This window comes from Cryptotermes secundus, unplaced genomic scaffold (genome assembly GCF_002891405.2).
Source record: "Cryptotermes secundus unplaced genomic scaffold, Csec_1.0 scaffold63, whole genome shotgun sequence".
Classification (NCBI taxonomy): Eukaryota; Metazoa; Arthropoda; class Insecta; order Blattodea; family Kalotermitidae; genus Cryptotermes; species Cryptotermes secundus.
The window spans coordinates 266893-284450 of NW_019725836.1; the positions used below are offsets into that span (position 1 = coordinate 266893).

At 42.7% G+C, this 17558-nt stretch overlaps 2 protein-coding genes and 1 pseudogene across 2 annotated transcripts in view; 2 read left to right on the plus strand and 1 right to left on the minus strand.

The window, feature by feature from the left end:
* The window catches only part of LOC111863506 (homeobox protein OTX1 B-like), a 128534-nt gene that overhangs the window by 98877 nt on the left and 12099 nt on the right, over positions 1-17558 (minus strand). The window lies entirely within an intron of this gene.
* LOC111863511 lies at positions 7701-7782 on the plus strand (annotated as a pseudogene).
* LOC111863497 (tetra-peptide repeat homeobox protein 1) lies at positions 8332-11625 on the plus strand. The gene is made up of 2 exons (XM_023849847.1): positions 8332-8343; positions 10450-11625. Exons 1-2 carry the CDS (start codon positions 8332-8334, stop codon positions 11623-11625), a joined length of 1188 nt encoding a protein of 395 aa, XP_023705615.1.

Below are 17558 nucleotides of genomic sequence, written 5' to 3' on the forward strand. Positions count from 1 at the left end.
GTATCCCAAATATGGTAAGTTTCCTAACGCCATGAAGTGGATTGGTCGTGACATCACATCTATTTACATATTCACAAATACATGCTTTATTCATTTTGTGGCTATATATTAGCATACCGAGCTACTTTATATAACTATAAAAGCACCAGCCTACTGGTGTGTGGACCCTTCACTGCAAGGTGAACACATCCCAATTTGAAACTATTGAAAAAAAGAAAGGCCAGATATATATACAGGGTGATTCAACTAATCATACAACTGGGAAGTGTCAAAACCTTATAATTTTACAAAAATTTATACAACTATATCTTACAGCATGTGACATCTGAAGTATATATGTAGAAGAATTCTGAGAGCACTTTCTTTTTTCTACACGAAATCCTTAAAAATTGTTTTTGTGTACTGCCATCTGATCTACCCAGAATCGCCTGGGCGTGATGCACACGTGTAATTACAAACTATAATATACCGATAGGTTATGATGTTAATGTAAGGTAATAAAATTGCAAGGAAACTAAGTACTACATTACTATTCAAAGCTTCGTATATTTCCGATATTTAAAAAATCATTAATTTTTTGAAACATTGAAAATTAAATATCTCAAAAACTATAGGAGACAGGCATATGTAGTAAGTAATGTTTCTGATAATTTATTTTGTTCTTCTAAGCTCTATCGAAAACGAATAGCTCAGTATTATTTACTGAACGGTTTATGAAAAATAAATACAATTATTTGGAGCTTGGTGTCTAAAATTTTCGCATGATTGTCGTCTGTCACCATTCCAAATTTGTTCAAAGCAGGTGAAAGTGTGTAAAACTGTATAACGAACACACAAACAGTGAAAGCGAACAGTTCTCCGTAGATATGAGATTTCCCCATAAAATTTGGAGTTCTGTGGCTTGGCAGCGTAGGAAGCGATGCCGGCACTTCTGCGGTTAAAGACCGTACTCAAACAGGACGGCAAATTTAGCAACAAAGTTGTCTTTAAGTTTATTTAAGTACCACATCTTGAAAAATTCGGATACGTTGAGGTATAACTCCACGCATTCTTAACCTCGGTACTATATGGAGGTGAATGGTAAGTTTCACTCCCGGCCGTTCTATCCCCTAGAACAAAGCCCACGACACTCATTGGATAGAAGCCTGGTGGACTTCAGTTCCGGTGTGGATGCTGTGACGAATAGAAAAATCTTTTGTCGCTGTCGGAGAACGATCCATGTCTTCTTACTAGTCTAGCCAGTAAAGCAGAAGAAAATAAATGTTACATGCCACTGAATACATAACATAGTGTTCATACAACACGCTGGAAGTGTCGTATACATTGTTCGGAATACACTCAGCACTCATCTTCACGCAGTTGCATTGATGCAGCGGCATGCAAAACAGAAATGTGTTCTGCTCGTATTTATGTATCATCCTGTAGCAATTTTTCAAGTGGTAAAAAAAATTAACTTATTTTTTAAAAAAAGCATCTGTTTCTTTCTGCCCCTGGTCCAAGTGAGGGTCTAACTATAACATACGACTGGGTCCTTATTCACCTGGGCTACCGGTTCTTCGGAGCACAAATAAATTCCTCCTGTAAGACACCTCAATAAATAATACTACATTTCTTTTGTGAGTGCCTTATCTCAAGGCATTTACACTGTTATGACGACACAGACGGACACAGGTGTGAGCTCGGGCTTCACGTCATGATCCTGGCACCGGTGCAACCGGGTGTCTAATATGTTCAGTTCCTATCTTGCCTCACGCTTGCCATAGCTCTGAGCAGAATTATGGTATTTGATTTTGGCCCTTACAGAACAAAAGGTTCTGATTTTGAGCTTCAATGCAGCTATATTAAGAGACAGAAAAATAAGAAATTAAAGAAAACAGTGTAATATTTGAATTTAGGGTTCAGTTACATTTTTGTGGGCCCAGTCATACTGGGTAAGTGTCCCGCATTTCAGTGTATTGTCAACGCAAAGGGCTTACCTACCACTGACTAGACTCTGAAAATATATGTGCCTGACTTGCAGTAGAGGTCGGTGATCTTTAATACAAATCACGATGGAGGGTCACAGATGTGACCCCACGCCAGGGGCCCAGTGGCATGCACTCATGTGGCGGCGTTATGCCTGAGACGCTCTTCTGGGTCCGTAATGCTCCGATAAATAACTGAAGACTTCAAATTTAAGTCGCTTCTAGGTGACGCCTACCAACTGGCTCCGTCCGGCTGCAACAGTGAACAGATCTGTTTCATTAGGGGTTTAGTAGAAAGTTATAGACAAATTCCGATTTCTGTTAAAATTGGACAACAATCCCGGACACTTCGTATGAAGACCTGCGTACCTTTCTGCGAGCCCCAATTCGGTAAAGTCTGTTGAAGTGAAACATATTTCTTAAAATGTTCGTGCCTACTTGTTCAACATAGTCGTCACTGCGACCGGCATACTTTCCCTTAGAATTGATCCCTGCCCTACCGCCGGAGGAACCAGCTCCACGGATCAGATACATATTGCGAAGTATCGACCCACTGCTAGGCAACGGCTCGTTGTATAGGTTTCAGCGAACACGCAACAATTGGCGCTACAGCTCTTTGCTTCGTAGCACAACAATTCTGACAAGAAAAGAGATGTTTTCTATGCGATCCGAGCCATGCCCAGTGTTAGACAACGTAGTTGTAAACACGCATCCCTAATAGGTGTTTTCTTTGTGATTCGTGCGCGGCTATATAACAAGAGTCTGCTTGTAGCTAGATCTGATGGACGGAAAGGGAAGTCTCAAATATGAGACAATAAAATATGGTCGCGAGCCCCAAGGGACTCGGACTCGAGAAAGACTGCGCTGGTAAGGGCCAGCAGCATATACAAAAGACAGACCCGTCCCCTCGTCAGAGAGGGCGCGCCATAAAAAACAAGACCGTAACTGTCAAACCGTAATAAATATCTGTTCATGAACCCCAGATGGGGCTAAACACCAAGACTTACTGACTGATCGTCATTTGCAATGTGACCTAGACTTTGACTAGATTGGAGAATTGGGTCGACTCCTGGAGGGTCGACATTCCAAGGTGACTGAACAAGAAATGGCAAAAAGACTTCATAGTAATTTGAAGTGATAGTTCCTGTACTAAATCCGTTGCCAGGAAACGGACAGTGTGGCCTAGTGATTTGTGAAGTGGGTAGATGAGCGGTAGCGCTATAATTGATTGTGATTAAGGGGTAAGTGAAGGTGTTAATAAATCCAGTCATCCAATCCAGACCCCGTTATTATTAGTCACGGAACCCCGGACACGTGATATTATTTCTCGTTGGCCATTTAATGACTACCTCAGTACTGACATGATATAGCTTCAGCTGGTAGAGCGATGGACGAATTATGACATGGAATGAATTCTGAGGGAAGTGGTCGTGACCGAATTCAGTACTACACCGGAACTGGTCCCGAAGGAATACCACAAAAGGCCTCAGACAATATAGCCGATATCCGTTCTGGGATTCGAACCGCATGCGTCCTAAATACAATTATAGAGAGTTATCTCTATGCCAAGCGGTTCGGTGACTCCGCCTTCATAATCTAATAGTCGCTCAGCTGCTCATATGATTTCCCAGAAGGTTCATTATCGTGTTCACAAGAGCATGCCACTAGTTTCTGTGCTGAGCCAGATGACTTCAACCCAAAATTTTATACATTAATTATTTAAGTTCATTTTAATATTATCATCTCATCTAAGTCTATGTCTTGCGCCTATTTATTTGTTGTTCGTTTAAAGACGCTGTCAGTCATTCATGCTACATGGGTCTACTGTCGAACGGTAAGATAATTAGTGAATAGTGGATTGGACAGGATTTGGAAGGAGGCGGTCGTGGGATAAGTTAGGTGATTATTGCAATATCTGCCGGGAGAAAGTGAGAAAAATCACGAATACCGCAGATATGAATTTGCGGTCTCTAGTTGAGTCCGGCACAGTTCCATACACTCAGGCACACGGATGTTTCCTTATGATTCATTTCAATATTATCCTCTTATCAAAAGCCTAGGCCTTCCAAATGGCTTCTTCTGTCAGGGTTCCAGTAAGCACCTGCAAGGATTAAAATAGCTGAGGAGCTGTTAGTCGCTAAATTAGCCAAGAATGCTACTCCCCTTGTTAAACAAGAATGTTCAGCAGCCCATATCTTCATGTGCATTTCCTGTTTCTCTTATGGGCACTGCTTGTCCTACCCAACTCTGTAACAGGTCTTGGAGGCCCGTTGGCTTGTGAGACGACGAGGCTCCCATATTTTATAGACGGAAGCGTAGTTCCTTGAGGCACTATGCTACTAGAAGCAAAGTCGCAGATTCGATCCCCCATGACGTCATTTGGTTTTTCAATTGACCTAAACCTTTCAGCCGCACTATTGTCCTGGAGTCGACTCAACCTGTAACAGAAATGAGTACCAGGGATCTTGCTGGGGGTAAACGACGGCCGGCGCGTAAGGCTGAAAACCTCACGCCAACTCTGGGCTGATTGTCTAGAAAATGTGGGCGCCTCGACGTCTCACAATCCTATGGGCCTCAACAGCCTGTTACAGGGACAACTTTACCTTTTCTTTTATGGCCTACCCATCTCACTGTCCGAGACGCATAGCTATTTTGAACTAATAGCCTCTTCGGTATGAAGGTTGTGATGCCACGAATTCTAGTACACCTTTACTGCCATTTCGGAGAAAGATGCTGCCTCCGTATACAGGGTAGGAACATGTTCGTAAGGATATACCAGACTACACGGCGTCGTATCCAATGAAACAGTAGGCTTCATAATTAATGCCATGAGAACCACATATCTCAGAGAGTCAGGAAAATGTTAACCCTTTCAAGCTCAGTGGCTGGTGTACGTAGGTGCAGATCTATTGTAGATAATGTAGATACCATAAAGAAAAACACACAAACTTGAATTGACGCAAGTAAAGAGGTTGGTCCAGAAGTAAACACAGAGAAGACTAAGTATATGTTGCTGTCTCATCAACAGACTGCAGGGCAAAATCATGACATAAAGGTAGAAAACAGGTGTTTTGAAAATGTGGCACAGTTCAGATATTTGGGAACGACGATAACAAGTCAAAACCTGATTCAGGAGGAAATGCTTGTTACCATTCAGTCCAGAACCTTTTGTCTTCTCGTCTGTTGTCCAAAAACATAAAAATTAGAATATACAAAGCTATAATTTTGCCTGTGGTTCTGTATGGGTGTAAAACTTTGTCTCTTACATTAAGGGAGGAACATAGACTGAGGGTGTTTGAGAACAGGGTGTTGAGAATATCTGGACCGAAGAGGGCTGAAGTGACAGGAGGCTGGAGAAAACTGCATAATGAGGAGCTTCATAACTTGTACCCTTCTCCAAGTATAATTAGAATGATCAAATCAACGAGGATGAGTTGGGCAGGGCATGTAGCACGAATAGGGGAGATGAGTACTGCCCATAGGATTTCGGTTGGAAACATGGAAGGAAAGAGACAACTAGGAAGACCAAGACTTAGGTGGGAGGATAATATTAAGATGGGCCCGAGAGAGAGAGCTGGTGGGGTGGTATGAACTTTATTGACCAACCTCAAAACAAGGAGCAGTGGAGGGCTCTTGTGAACACGATAACGAACCTTCAGGTTCCACAGAATTTTCGTAAATTGTTGAGTAGATGCGAGACTTTTGGCTTCTCAAGATGGGCTCAGCTGCATGGAGTTAGTTAGTGGTTAGTATACGTACCACAAGCTTTGATATCACAAATTCTTTGCATTTAGTCCACACAGTGTACTTNNAAAAAATGTAATCCGTTCGGCTCTCCCGGTTCAGCCGTTTTTATAATGCGAAAAAACGCGTTTTCGGCTGAAAGGGAGGTTTGTGTTATTTTCTATATCTCGATAACTATTGATGCTAGAGACTCCAATAAAGAACTAAATTGTTCCTCATGATATGAACTACAATTAAGCTCATAGCAAGGTTTTGCTCAACTCACTTTCTCTGGGTCTAATTAAGCTTGAGGCTTACCTATTGATTTGGGGAAAAAAAAACTATTTTTGACCTTCAGAAACCAATGGGAGGGGCGATCTGTGGTTTCCACCCTTTGTTGTTGCCTACAAGGGGAATATAATCACGTAGATTTGAACCACATATTTATTTTTCAAAACTCTCCAGGAGCTTCCAAACTTTGCTCTGGACCCAAAATCAGTCATATTTAACATCTCATATCTCCGGTGGGAAGCTCCGAAAATTTTGAAATTCATATCAAATAATGCTCTATTCTAGAGTAGCTTGCTGTTAAAATTACAACTTTGATATCCTTCTAATAGAAGTTGTGGGCATTTTGAATTTTACCAAAAAAATCAATACCTCAATAATTGGCTTACCTGCATCAAATTGTTTTAGTGGTTTTTATTAGGTATAAAAGACGAGAGATTTATCTTTTGTCATTCAAAGCAGTAAGCACAGGCCTGTACTGACTGCTCGGAATGACACGTTATAAACGCTCGCTTCTGAAAAATGTTGGAAAAATGATACGAGGTTCAAAAGTATGTGATTATATTCCCCATGCAGGAAACAACAAAGGGTAGAAACCACAGGTCTGATACTTTCCCCCTCCCCCAAATCAATAGGTAAGTTTCAAGCTTAAATAGACCCAGAGGAAGTGAATTGAGTAAAACCTTGCTAAGAGACTAATTGTAGTCCATATCATGAGGAACAATTTGGTTTTTTATTGGAGTCTCTAGCGACAATAGTTATCGAGATATAGAAGATAACACAAACTTCCATTTCAGTCGAAGACGCGTATTTTCTCATTATAAAAACGGCTGTACCGAGATATCCGAGCGGATTAAGAAAAAATAAAAAAATATTTTTGAAATATGAAAATTTGTAGAAATAAGTGAATAAAATATAACTATTTTTAGAAATGGTCGAGCGACCTATCTGGATGACTTCACATGGAATGACCCGGAAGGGATCGGTCGTGTTCTAATCGATGTAATATTATCCCGGAATTTGACTAGGTGGACTGTGGAAAACTAGGAAATACCTCAATCAAATAGCTGGTATCCGAACAGAGATTTGAACTGAGCACCTCCCGAATTGAAGTCTCTACACCCATCCGATCGGTGCACACGATGCATTTATATATGCCATATGGCTTTCAAAATAAACAGCTACCGTTTCCCCAAACAGCTTTAACCGGCTGGGTTTTGTTAACGAGACGTAACGTGTTTCCTGTGAGGTACGAACTGAATTCTTATATATTATTTGGAAGTGTATCTGTGTGTTCCGTATGGTTCTTACAATAAACAGCGACTGTTTCCCCAAACAGCATTAATCGGTTGGGTTCTGTCGCGGAGACGTAATGTGTTTCCTGTGAGGTACGAACTGAATTCTTACATATTATTTGGGAAAACTGTAGAAACACATATGTAAACTTTTAAAATAAAGCAACAGGACAGACAGGGTCTAATGTTAGGGTTCGCGTATTTAAGCCGGACTGCTGGCTAGAAGTCAGTTTGCATCCGGAAGGTCCTGAGAGCGGCCAGCTCGACCAAGGTTTTCCGTGGTTTTCCTCGGTACTAGAGCAATTCAAAATCGGAGATATAGTTTCTTCCCCCCCCCAATGTAGTGTCTCTCACTACCACCACCACTTCTTCTCTCTCTCTGTATCTGTGTGTTCCGTATGGTTCTCAAAATAAACAGCGACTGTTTCCCCAAACAGCATTATCTGGTTGGGCTTTGTGGCGTTGAAGTAGGAACGATACAGAGAAGATTAGCATGGCCCCTGCGCAAGGATCTATATGTTCCATGTGGTTCTCACAATAGGGTGACTGTTTCCCCAAACAGCATTAACCGGTTGGGCTTTGTAGCTGAGACGTAATGTGTTTCCTGTGAGGTACGAATTTAGTGTCTAAATATCATTAAGAATAGATTCGTGCTACAAAGGTAACTTCTAAGATAGGTTCTTTAAATGCCTGTAAACATAAGGAGAGGTCATTGTAGACAGGAAAAAGTGTTCCTGCCTTCACACCACAGAAGTTTACAGAAGCTCCTGCTTGTTTTGACTCGCCGTGCGCTCTGGAATGTCCGCCCTCCACACCTGACTTACTGGCACGTGGCTGTTTTGTTTTGCAGCCGCATTAGCCTTGCTTGCTTTGCTTGTTTGTTTGCAGTTGAAAGACACGTCCATATGGAAGAATTGTAAACTAATGTTACATTTACCTTTTACCAGGTCATTATGAGGGAATGTCATTGAAGACGAGACCGATATTTCAGTATAAAAGCAGGGCAGTCTCGGTTCAACTATCATCATATCCACTGAGAGCTTTCCATTGCTTTCTACAACATGAGGACTCTGGTAAGCAGCAACCGTAAATCACAGTTTATAACATTAATTTAGCACACCCTTAAGGTTCATATTCTTATTAAAATACAAAATTCTTTCAGCACTTAGTGCAGTATTTGTCATGTTCATATCACTAACACTTCGAAGCATTAAAGAAAGAGACAACAAATAGGGGGGATATACCAAGAGTAAGGCCCGTACGTCAGTACCGAGCGTGGAATTTATGCAGAACCTAAGCAGTGCTCAGTAGCCTGGGTATCCATCAGTTAATGTTCATTCGGGTTAGATGGTAAGTTCTGGGAAGCTGTGTAGACAAGGGCCACTGAATTTTGAATTTCTGGTTAACTGTAAAAAAGTAAAAGGTAAAGCTCAACCTGTAACAAGCCGTGGAGGCCCATAAGTGTGTGAGATGTCGAGGTTCCCACATTTTGTAGACAATCGGTTCACAAATGGCAGTGAGATTATCAGCCTTATGCGCCTGACTCCCTTTACCCCCAGGAAGATTTCTCCTGGTGCTCATTTCTGTTAGAGGTTGAGTCAACACTAGGGCCATACTCCGGCTGGCAGTTCGTACCCCACAGGAAACACATTACGTCTCCGCTACAAAGTCCATCCGGTTGATGCTCTTTGGGGAAACAGTCGCTGTTTATTATGAGAACCATACGGAACAAACAAATACGCTGTGTGGGCAGAATGCAGAGTGTTAGCATTTTAAAGCAAGTGGTACACATATTTACCATTATTCTTTAAAATGTTATATATCATATAATACGCAAAACACTGACTCTTTTATAAAGAAATTTAATGAGTGTTAGGCTTAGGGTTGTGGGGTCACTGGTGGATCTATCACTATCGTCTGAGACCGTGTAGTCTGGTACATAAGTACTATCTGTCAAAGCACGCGGTATCATATCCAGTAAAATCGCAGACTTAATATAATTCTAACCGAATTCAATGGAATTCCCCTACACAGCAATTTGTCTGCGTCTTTGTAACTTCATGCTGTAGGAAGCAGAACCTGCTGTGGGAACGAATGTGCGTCATCACCATTTAGTGACGTAGTCGTTATGTCATCATTAGAATGTTACTGGATTCTGCTAGGATTTGAATTTCTCGCAGTAGTGGTTATGAAAACATAACGCCGTGTAGTCCGTTGTAAGTAAACCGAGGTTTCGGAGAAACATTTCGCCTAAACCTCCAGGATGCAAGAGAAAGCCAAGAAAGTATCTAACGTAAAATCATGTAGCAAGCAGGTGGCAGAGAGTATACTTCCTACGTGCTCTGCGGCCGAAACTCAAACGTATTTACGTAAAGTTGCCTACCCAGAGCACTGGGTGCTCAAATTCGTAGCGTGGATGGACTTTACTAGCAGTGGATGTGGTAGCAATTGTAGTGACAGAAGTAGGGGAGGAGGAGGAGCCGGGGTAGCTCAGACTGTATACTGACTAGGCTATGGCCTGAACGGCCGAGGAATCGGGGTTCGCTTCCCCACGGTGCAGAGAGAAGCCCTGGGACCCGGCAAACCTCATAGCCAATGAGTTCAGGGGGTTTTATTCCTTGGGAGGAGGGGGTTAAGAACCCGTTGCGTGAATCAGACCAATCACCTCAATCTATGCCAGGATTAAGAAAGCGTGGAGCTATTCCTCAGTTCCCTCAGTTATCCTCATGGCGTGGCCAGTGCCAAATTTCACAGCAGCAACATGAAACAGACGAACATCCAGATCAGATCTGAGGTGAACACTAGTGTTGTCGTCTCTTTTGCTCTCTGTAGTCTGGTAGATGGTCACCGACGTTTCGGAGGAACATGGTACCACCATATTCAGGGTAGAAATGAGCCAGAACACAGGGTTCAGATTCCTGCCTTCTGGGTTGTGAACATCAACATTTCTGAGAAACATACTGCCTCCATCTTCAGGGCTGAAATATGTGGCGCGAGGAGTTCATTGGTCAACATAGGCACTATATAAGCGAGGTGGTAACTCATACCTGGAAGATATAAGGAAGCAGTGCACATCCGGCCCAATAGGAACGTTCTCTGAAACACTGCATGGTGTCACAACCTGGACGGGAGCGTCCGAAATGTACAGTCGTGTTTTGTAACTTTCTGCTTTTTCACAGTTGTGTTTTCTCGCCATATCTGTGGCTGCCGTTGCGCGGGCCAATGGGAGACCGGAGAGCCCGCTTCCTGACTCGGTCCCGGATGCAGTTTCTGCAACCACAGACAGCAGCCTCGCGAAAAGGGGTCTGCCAGTTCATGGCCATGGGTTCGCCTGGGACAGCTTCCGAAAGGAAATTCCTCAACTAGTCACCGGCGCCGCTGAGTTCGCTGGACCCTACCACGGCTTTGGCTCAGGATTTGGACTCATCGGTGAACGACTGGGCGGGTTCTACCCGCAACAGAAATTTCCTCAGATCATCACCGAAACTATCGAGGTCCCAGAACCTTACCCAGTCGGTGTCAAGTTCCCTGTGCCAGTTGACAGACCCTATCCCGTGTTTCAGGAAATCCCTGTCCCTGAACCTTTCCCGGTTGAAGTGAAGGTCCCAGTTGACCGCCCATACCCTGTGGAAATTCCGGTCCGTGTTGACCACCCCTACCCTGTAGAAGTACCTTTCCCTGTCCCTCAGCCACAGCCATACCCTGTCAAGGTCCCAGTTCGAGTGCCTGAACCTTACCCCGTCGAAATCGAAGTTCCTGTCGATCATCCTTATCCAGTTGTAGTAGACCGACCTGTCCCTGTCGTCGAAAAAGTGCCAGTTGAAGTGCCATTCCCTGTTGAACGTCCTTACCCGGTTGAAGTGAAAGTTCCTGTCCGGGTTGAGGTCCCAGTAGATCGGCCGTACCCTGTGTACATTGACAGGAAGGTCCCTGAACCCTATCCGGTAGAGGTACCCGTGCAAGTACCCGTTTACGTCCCTGTTCAGGTACCCGTTGATCGCCCTTACCCGGTTGAAGTGAAAGTTCCAGTCCCTGAACCCTATCCCGTTGAATTTCCCGTTGGTAATCCCTTGCCCTACGGCGTGGAACTCACCTTGCCTCTGGAGAAATCACTTCCTCAGGCATTTCCAGTAGAAACTGCAGTACCTGCCCTTTCTTTTGGGCGTATTCCTTTCGGGAAGCCCGTCCCAGAAATATCACTCCCCATTCCAGGATCTTCTCCTTTGTCTGTGATTGAGGATTGCATTTATCCCGAACCAATCACCTCTCTCTTACCTGGCAGCTTCTCAGGGCTTCTGCCCTTCGCTCTCAAGGATGTACTTCCTATTCCCCGCCATGCTTACCGCGGCTTCTAATCCTAGTAAAATCATTTTCCTTAGCCACTGAAATATTTATTCATCAGCTAATTTAATTTGTCCATCCCAGTCTAAGATGTGTATTGAACTGAATTTTTCGAACATTGTAGTCCTGGGTTCGAATTCATCTAGTGTCATGGCAATAGGTCTTCATTTCTCTGTGTCTGTGTTGTCCTAGTACGTGTGGGTTTTGTAAAGAGGAACTATGTATTAGTGTTGTAATTTATTTAATTTCAAATTTGTGTATTCTGAAACTGTACGTCCCTTGGCTTGCTTCGAGTGTGGATGATGTAATAAAGATTGCATATAAAGAAACATTGTGTTCACTGACCCTCCTATCCCACAACACAGCACTGTGAGCCCCCGTAAAGTGTATGGGCTACACCATAAAGCTTCTAATCTGTCGGTTTTGTAACGAAGGCGCCTCGTGTTTCCTGTAAGGAAAGAACTGAATTTGTAAATAGTACTCAAATTACTTCTCCATGTCGTCCAGACCGGCTCCTAACCAATGGTTGCCGGGGGTTCTTTCTCTGGGGGGTAAAGCGGCAGGGGCGTGAAACTGACCACTCACCTACAGGTAGTGCCCAGATTAGAATAATGTGGATTTATACTTTCACTCCCCAATACGCTTTCATGGCGTAGCGCTTAATTAGTTAAGCAAACGAACAACTTCAACAATTTTACTCAAATTATTGCCAAGCCGGGGTAACTAATATAGTGATGAGGCTAGAGGTTGGATGACCAAGGAATCGGGGTTCGTTTCTCGACAGGAACAGGAGTTCTGGGACCCACCCAGCCTCCTATTCAGTGGGTACCGTTTCTCTTTCCTAGGTGGGGAAAGAGTGAAGCCGATCACTCACCTCCAACTGGTGCTGAGGTTAAGAATACAAGGAATTTCCCCACACATCTACATAGCATGGTTCTTAATTAAGTACGACGACAACTTTACCTTTCATTAAGATTAAATTTGAACTCAACAGCGTTAAGTAAGGAGGAGACCTGTAAAGACACAAAATCCTTCTAATTAATATACAAAAATTCAGTGCGTACCTCACAGGAAACACAATGTGTCTCCGATACGAAGACAAACAGGTTAATGCTCGTTGGCATATCAATTGCTGTTTATCGTGAGAACCATACGGAACACACAGATACACTTCGAAATAATATACAAGTACTCAGTCCGTACTTCACAGGAAACACATTACGTCTCCGCTACAAAGTCCAACCGGTTAATGCTATTTAAGGAAACTGTCGCTGTTTATTGTGAGAACCATACGGAACACACAAATACACTTCCAAGTAATATATAAGAATCCAGTCCGTACCTCACAGGAGACATATTACGTCTCCGCTACAAAGCCCAACCGGCTAATGCTGTTTGGGGAAACAGTCGCTGTTTATTGTGAGAAACACACGGAACACACAAATACACTCTATGGGCAGAATGCTGGATTTCTGGGTGTTAAAGTAAGTGATAATTATGGTGACCACTGGTGCGTGTACGAAACGTCCTCAAATGGGTGCCGTTTTCATTGTCCTACTCTGTCAGAAGTGTGGACAATTCTCTTCTGCAGACGCTCTCGTGACAGAGTCGCGAACTCAGCCTGGAAATGTGAGCACAGTGCAACGGTTCTGATATGTTAGGTGATTTTAATTTGCTTATATCGAAAGCCGCAAAACTTGCTGACAAATGTGCGTCACATTCTTCTCTACAACATCTGTTCCAAACATTTTCCGCTCCGATAATTATTCAGCGACTTACTGCACCAGATGTTCGCAGAAACGCGTGTAGGTCTTCATGTGTCCATTATTGCTGACCGATTTTAACAGTACTAATGCCAGGTGCTCTTCCAGCATCGCCAACCCGCAATTTTATGTTGTCACAAATACTGTTCCTTCTTGGATGCGTAATATAGTATAGAACTCTGTAGAAACTAAAATTTTTGGGGTGAAGGGGGAAAAGTCCACTCCAAATACATTCCTTGACGATGTAGTCCATATAAAGACCAACAGATGTCATATGCTGCTAGATAAGTTAATTTTTTAAGGTTGAAATTTTCGGCACTTGGCATTTGTAGGGTTAACTGAAATTAATTTAATGACAAACACTTAGGCCTATGAGAGCCCTGAAACGGTGGACACTAATATATCTCAGCAAAATATTAACCTTTAGCAAGACAAAAATAACAACATGGCGACAACGCGAAAGTTTTATTTACCTTCCAGTCTGGTGATGATAACTACCGGGCCATTGAAACTAGGCATGTGAAATTTGGCATGAAGACATATTTTCATATTGTGTATGGGAAGTTGTTTGTAAGTCAGCAGGCAGAAACATGGCGACAATATGAATATTTGAGTTTACGTGTATATCTGAGATATAACGAGATATAATCTGTATTTGAGCAACAAGTTCTCCACAGAAGTAAAGTAACAAAAATGAATATATATAGTCACGTGTTGGGTGTATGTCACGCCGTTCTGGATCTAGCGAATTTACTACACATTCGCTCTTACAATCATACAATTCACAATTACACAATTACTGGCATCGGTAGTATCAGAATTATTTCCGCTGCACTCGGCGTCTTCACGATCCACACTGTGTCATTCCTAATCACACACTCTTCACATACTGCTCAGCCGGCTTTTTATACCGTTCCCTGTTGCCTGTGTCAACAGCCGTGTCCCGTATTACGTCACAGTGGGAAGTGCTGTTACGTCACCGCAGGGTAAGGGGCGGAGTGTTAACTGGCCTGTTACCGTAGCAGGGGCAGCGCTCCAATGCTCTTACGTCACCGCTGGCGGGGGAGGGGGTGTCCTGCATAGCGCAAATACGTCACAAGATATATATATATGTATGTATATTATAACATGGATGGCCAGGGCGTTGTTAGGTAACGGACCGTTAAACATCCCGCTACAGAATACACACAAGGCAACAATAGAAGATATGTCTCACCAGAGGAATATTATTGCGCGTTGCTAGGCAACAGCGCATCAATGAAGACGCTGGTTAGGAATCACGTGATTTGTTCTCTGTGTCGTCTTTCTAATGCAACAATAGAACTGGGTTTTCTGTGAGTGGTCCGAGGGGAGGCTATATAACGGCAATAACACGAGAATTTTCCAAGGCGCACACCGGTTCGCGATTTACACAGGGCTTTCACATTTCCGTATGTATATGACTATATAACAAAATTATGCAGGCAACAAGCAGAAGTCATACAGAAACATGATAATAAGAATGTTCGCAATATTGGTCAAGGCGAAGCCCGACATAGAAAGTATAAGAGGCTTAAACTTGGTGGCGGTCCTGCATACGACCGTTCAAGTGACTAAACTGCTGTTGTAGCGGAAGCTACCAGAAATATGGCAAAATCTGCTGTACTGAGCCTGGACTGACAGAGGCCCTGTATATACTGTGTATACCTTATTAACTTGTTTAACATGTAAACTGTAAATATCCCTTACATTACGGCAAGTGGCTTACTACTGCAGATAATGACTTTGACAAAAGATAGACGCGTCCTCTCCTCAGAAAGGGTGCAAAATAAAAAAACAAGATCGTAACTGTCAAACACTAATAAATATCTGGTCACGAGACCCAGATGGGTCTCGACACCAAGACTGGCTGACTGACTGACTGCACGTCAGTCGCAATGTGACTTTGACTTTGATTTGAGTTCAGTTCGGTTCTCGGTAGGAGACAGCCACGGGAAGTTCGTAGACTTAACGTGTGAACTTAAAGTTTTTGTATTATAATTACAGTAATGTTGAATGTGTTAGAACTGTTTGTATTTACAACTAGTGGAGATGCAATAAACCAATCCAAACCCGCGTCGTAGTCACTCAAACACGCGACAATATCTAAGTAATATGAAAGTGGACTTGCAGAGTTTCTCCTTTACATAATGCAATAGAAATCAGTGGACAAGTTAGAAGGACAGTGAATTTCGGTGCGCAGATATAAAGAAACCAATATTAATTTCATTAATTTCTTTGAATGTTCTTAACGCGACGAACTGTAGATCACAAAATTCGGAATGTGATATGTAGTGTGGCCTCGGGGATAATGTACGATAGTGAAATGTATGAACAGAACGGGGTGTGTTTCCATGGCAACGATCCTGTTAATCCTCGCTGGCTGTTCCCAAGCATGCGGCTAGATAAATGAGAGCTGTTCTTTGTGGCGAGGGAACACGGTAATGTTGGTGTGCTGGACACAAACATAACAAGCGACGAACCAACAACGGTTCACCAAACACTGATAAATTACGTCACATAAAGAGATCAAGTGAGCAATGTTTGTTTCCAGGTTGTTACTGGTCACAATACGATGCACCTCTATCACTATAACCCTGCACTCAAACCTCAGCAGACTTCCCTCTATTTGTAGGCACTTAGTTATTTATAGAGCATTAAATATTCTTATAAGTCATATTATTATTATTATTGGAAATCTGATTTACTGCGCGATTAAACACACGACTAGTAAGTAATAGTAATTATAGTGTCATCTCCAATCTCAACTTTTTACAAATCACTGTTACACACACACACACATTAATGTTCTCAGGTTGTTACAGTCTCCACTAGTCGTTTCCTGGCAACGATTTTAACAGTGGAGATTTTCAGCTTCCGCGCTCATTTCCCTGCCAGCTGGCTAGTATTCCACGATTCTAAATTCTTGCTCCAAATTACTAACTCCCAGACTGGCGACCATCTCACACTAACCTCCAGACTGACGTACAAGTGACTAACTTGCCTCGGTTACAATATCTCCGTACGAACCGCGTAGAACATGCCGTTACCAACAGTTCCTCTATTGTTGTGCTTGCACAGGTTGCCGTAGGAACCTGTTTGTTTCGTGGTCGCTACATAGTAACGGCTCTGTATTCTACAATATTAATGGCCTTCTTAATTACACATTGGCTAGTCTCTCAAGAAACTTTAAATATTACCACTACGTAAGCGCTGCAAACATGAAAATATTATTACATGTACACATATTGCTAGGCAACGGTTGGTAAACAAGTTCAGAAAAGACAAATTTTTTGTAAACAGCCCGTTGTTAGGTTACGCAACAATAGAGAACGCTGTGTTTTCTATATCGTCCGTGACACGCCCAGCGCTGTTAACGGACCAGTGAAATCAAAGTCTGACACGTGACACTTGAGACGTGTTTTCTGTGTAGTCGTTGTCGAAAAATTATAAGAGGCTCCAGAATAACCGATAAGGCAGTCCTGACAGAGAATTTGCGTGTAGTGTAAAAAGAATTTTCAATATTATATTATATGTGCGAAATAAACACTTTACGAAAAGCCAGACATATTCATAAGAGAAAACCCATCTTCTTGTCAGGGAGGATGTTATATAAGGACTGTTACAGCAAGAGTTCGGTTTGGAAAAAATCTCTGTTCAGGGTCCTCAAGGGACCTGGGACCAAGACGAACTGATTGGCGGTAAACCGCCAGTCGTAAAGTAACTTTGCCTCTGACTTTTTGTTAGAAGGCAGACTAGGAGAGTTTTCAGTTGAGTTCCGAGGTTCCAGGGCAACAAGACTTCATTGTAATCTGAAGTGTTAGTTTCTGTGTTGAGATCCGTTGCCAGGAGACGACTAGAGAAGACGGAGATTTCCAGTGCGTGTGTAATGGTGAGCTGTAAATTGTGTAAATCAGCGATGGCGCTGTAATAAGAGTGATTAAGAGAACTTGTAACCGAAATGCCAATAAATCCAACCATCCGATCTAGAACCCCTTATTTTCGTCAGACTTACACCCCTACACGCGATAAGAAGTCTTGTGCGCCACGACCACGCAGCAACTTTAGAACTGACTGTTTTGACAAGGTAAATTTTCTTATTTTGTTTAAAATATCTAAAATCCCTCTAAGTTTAGATTTGGCGTATAAATTTCTATGGTTGGTAG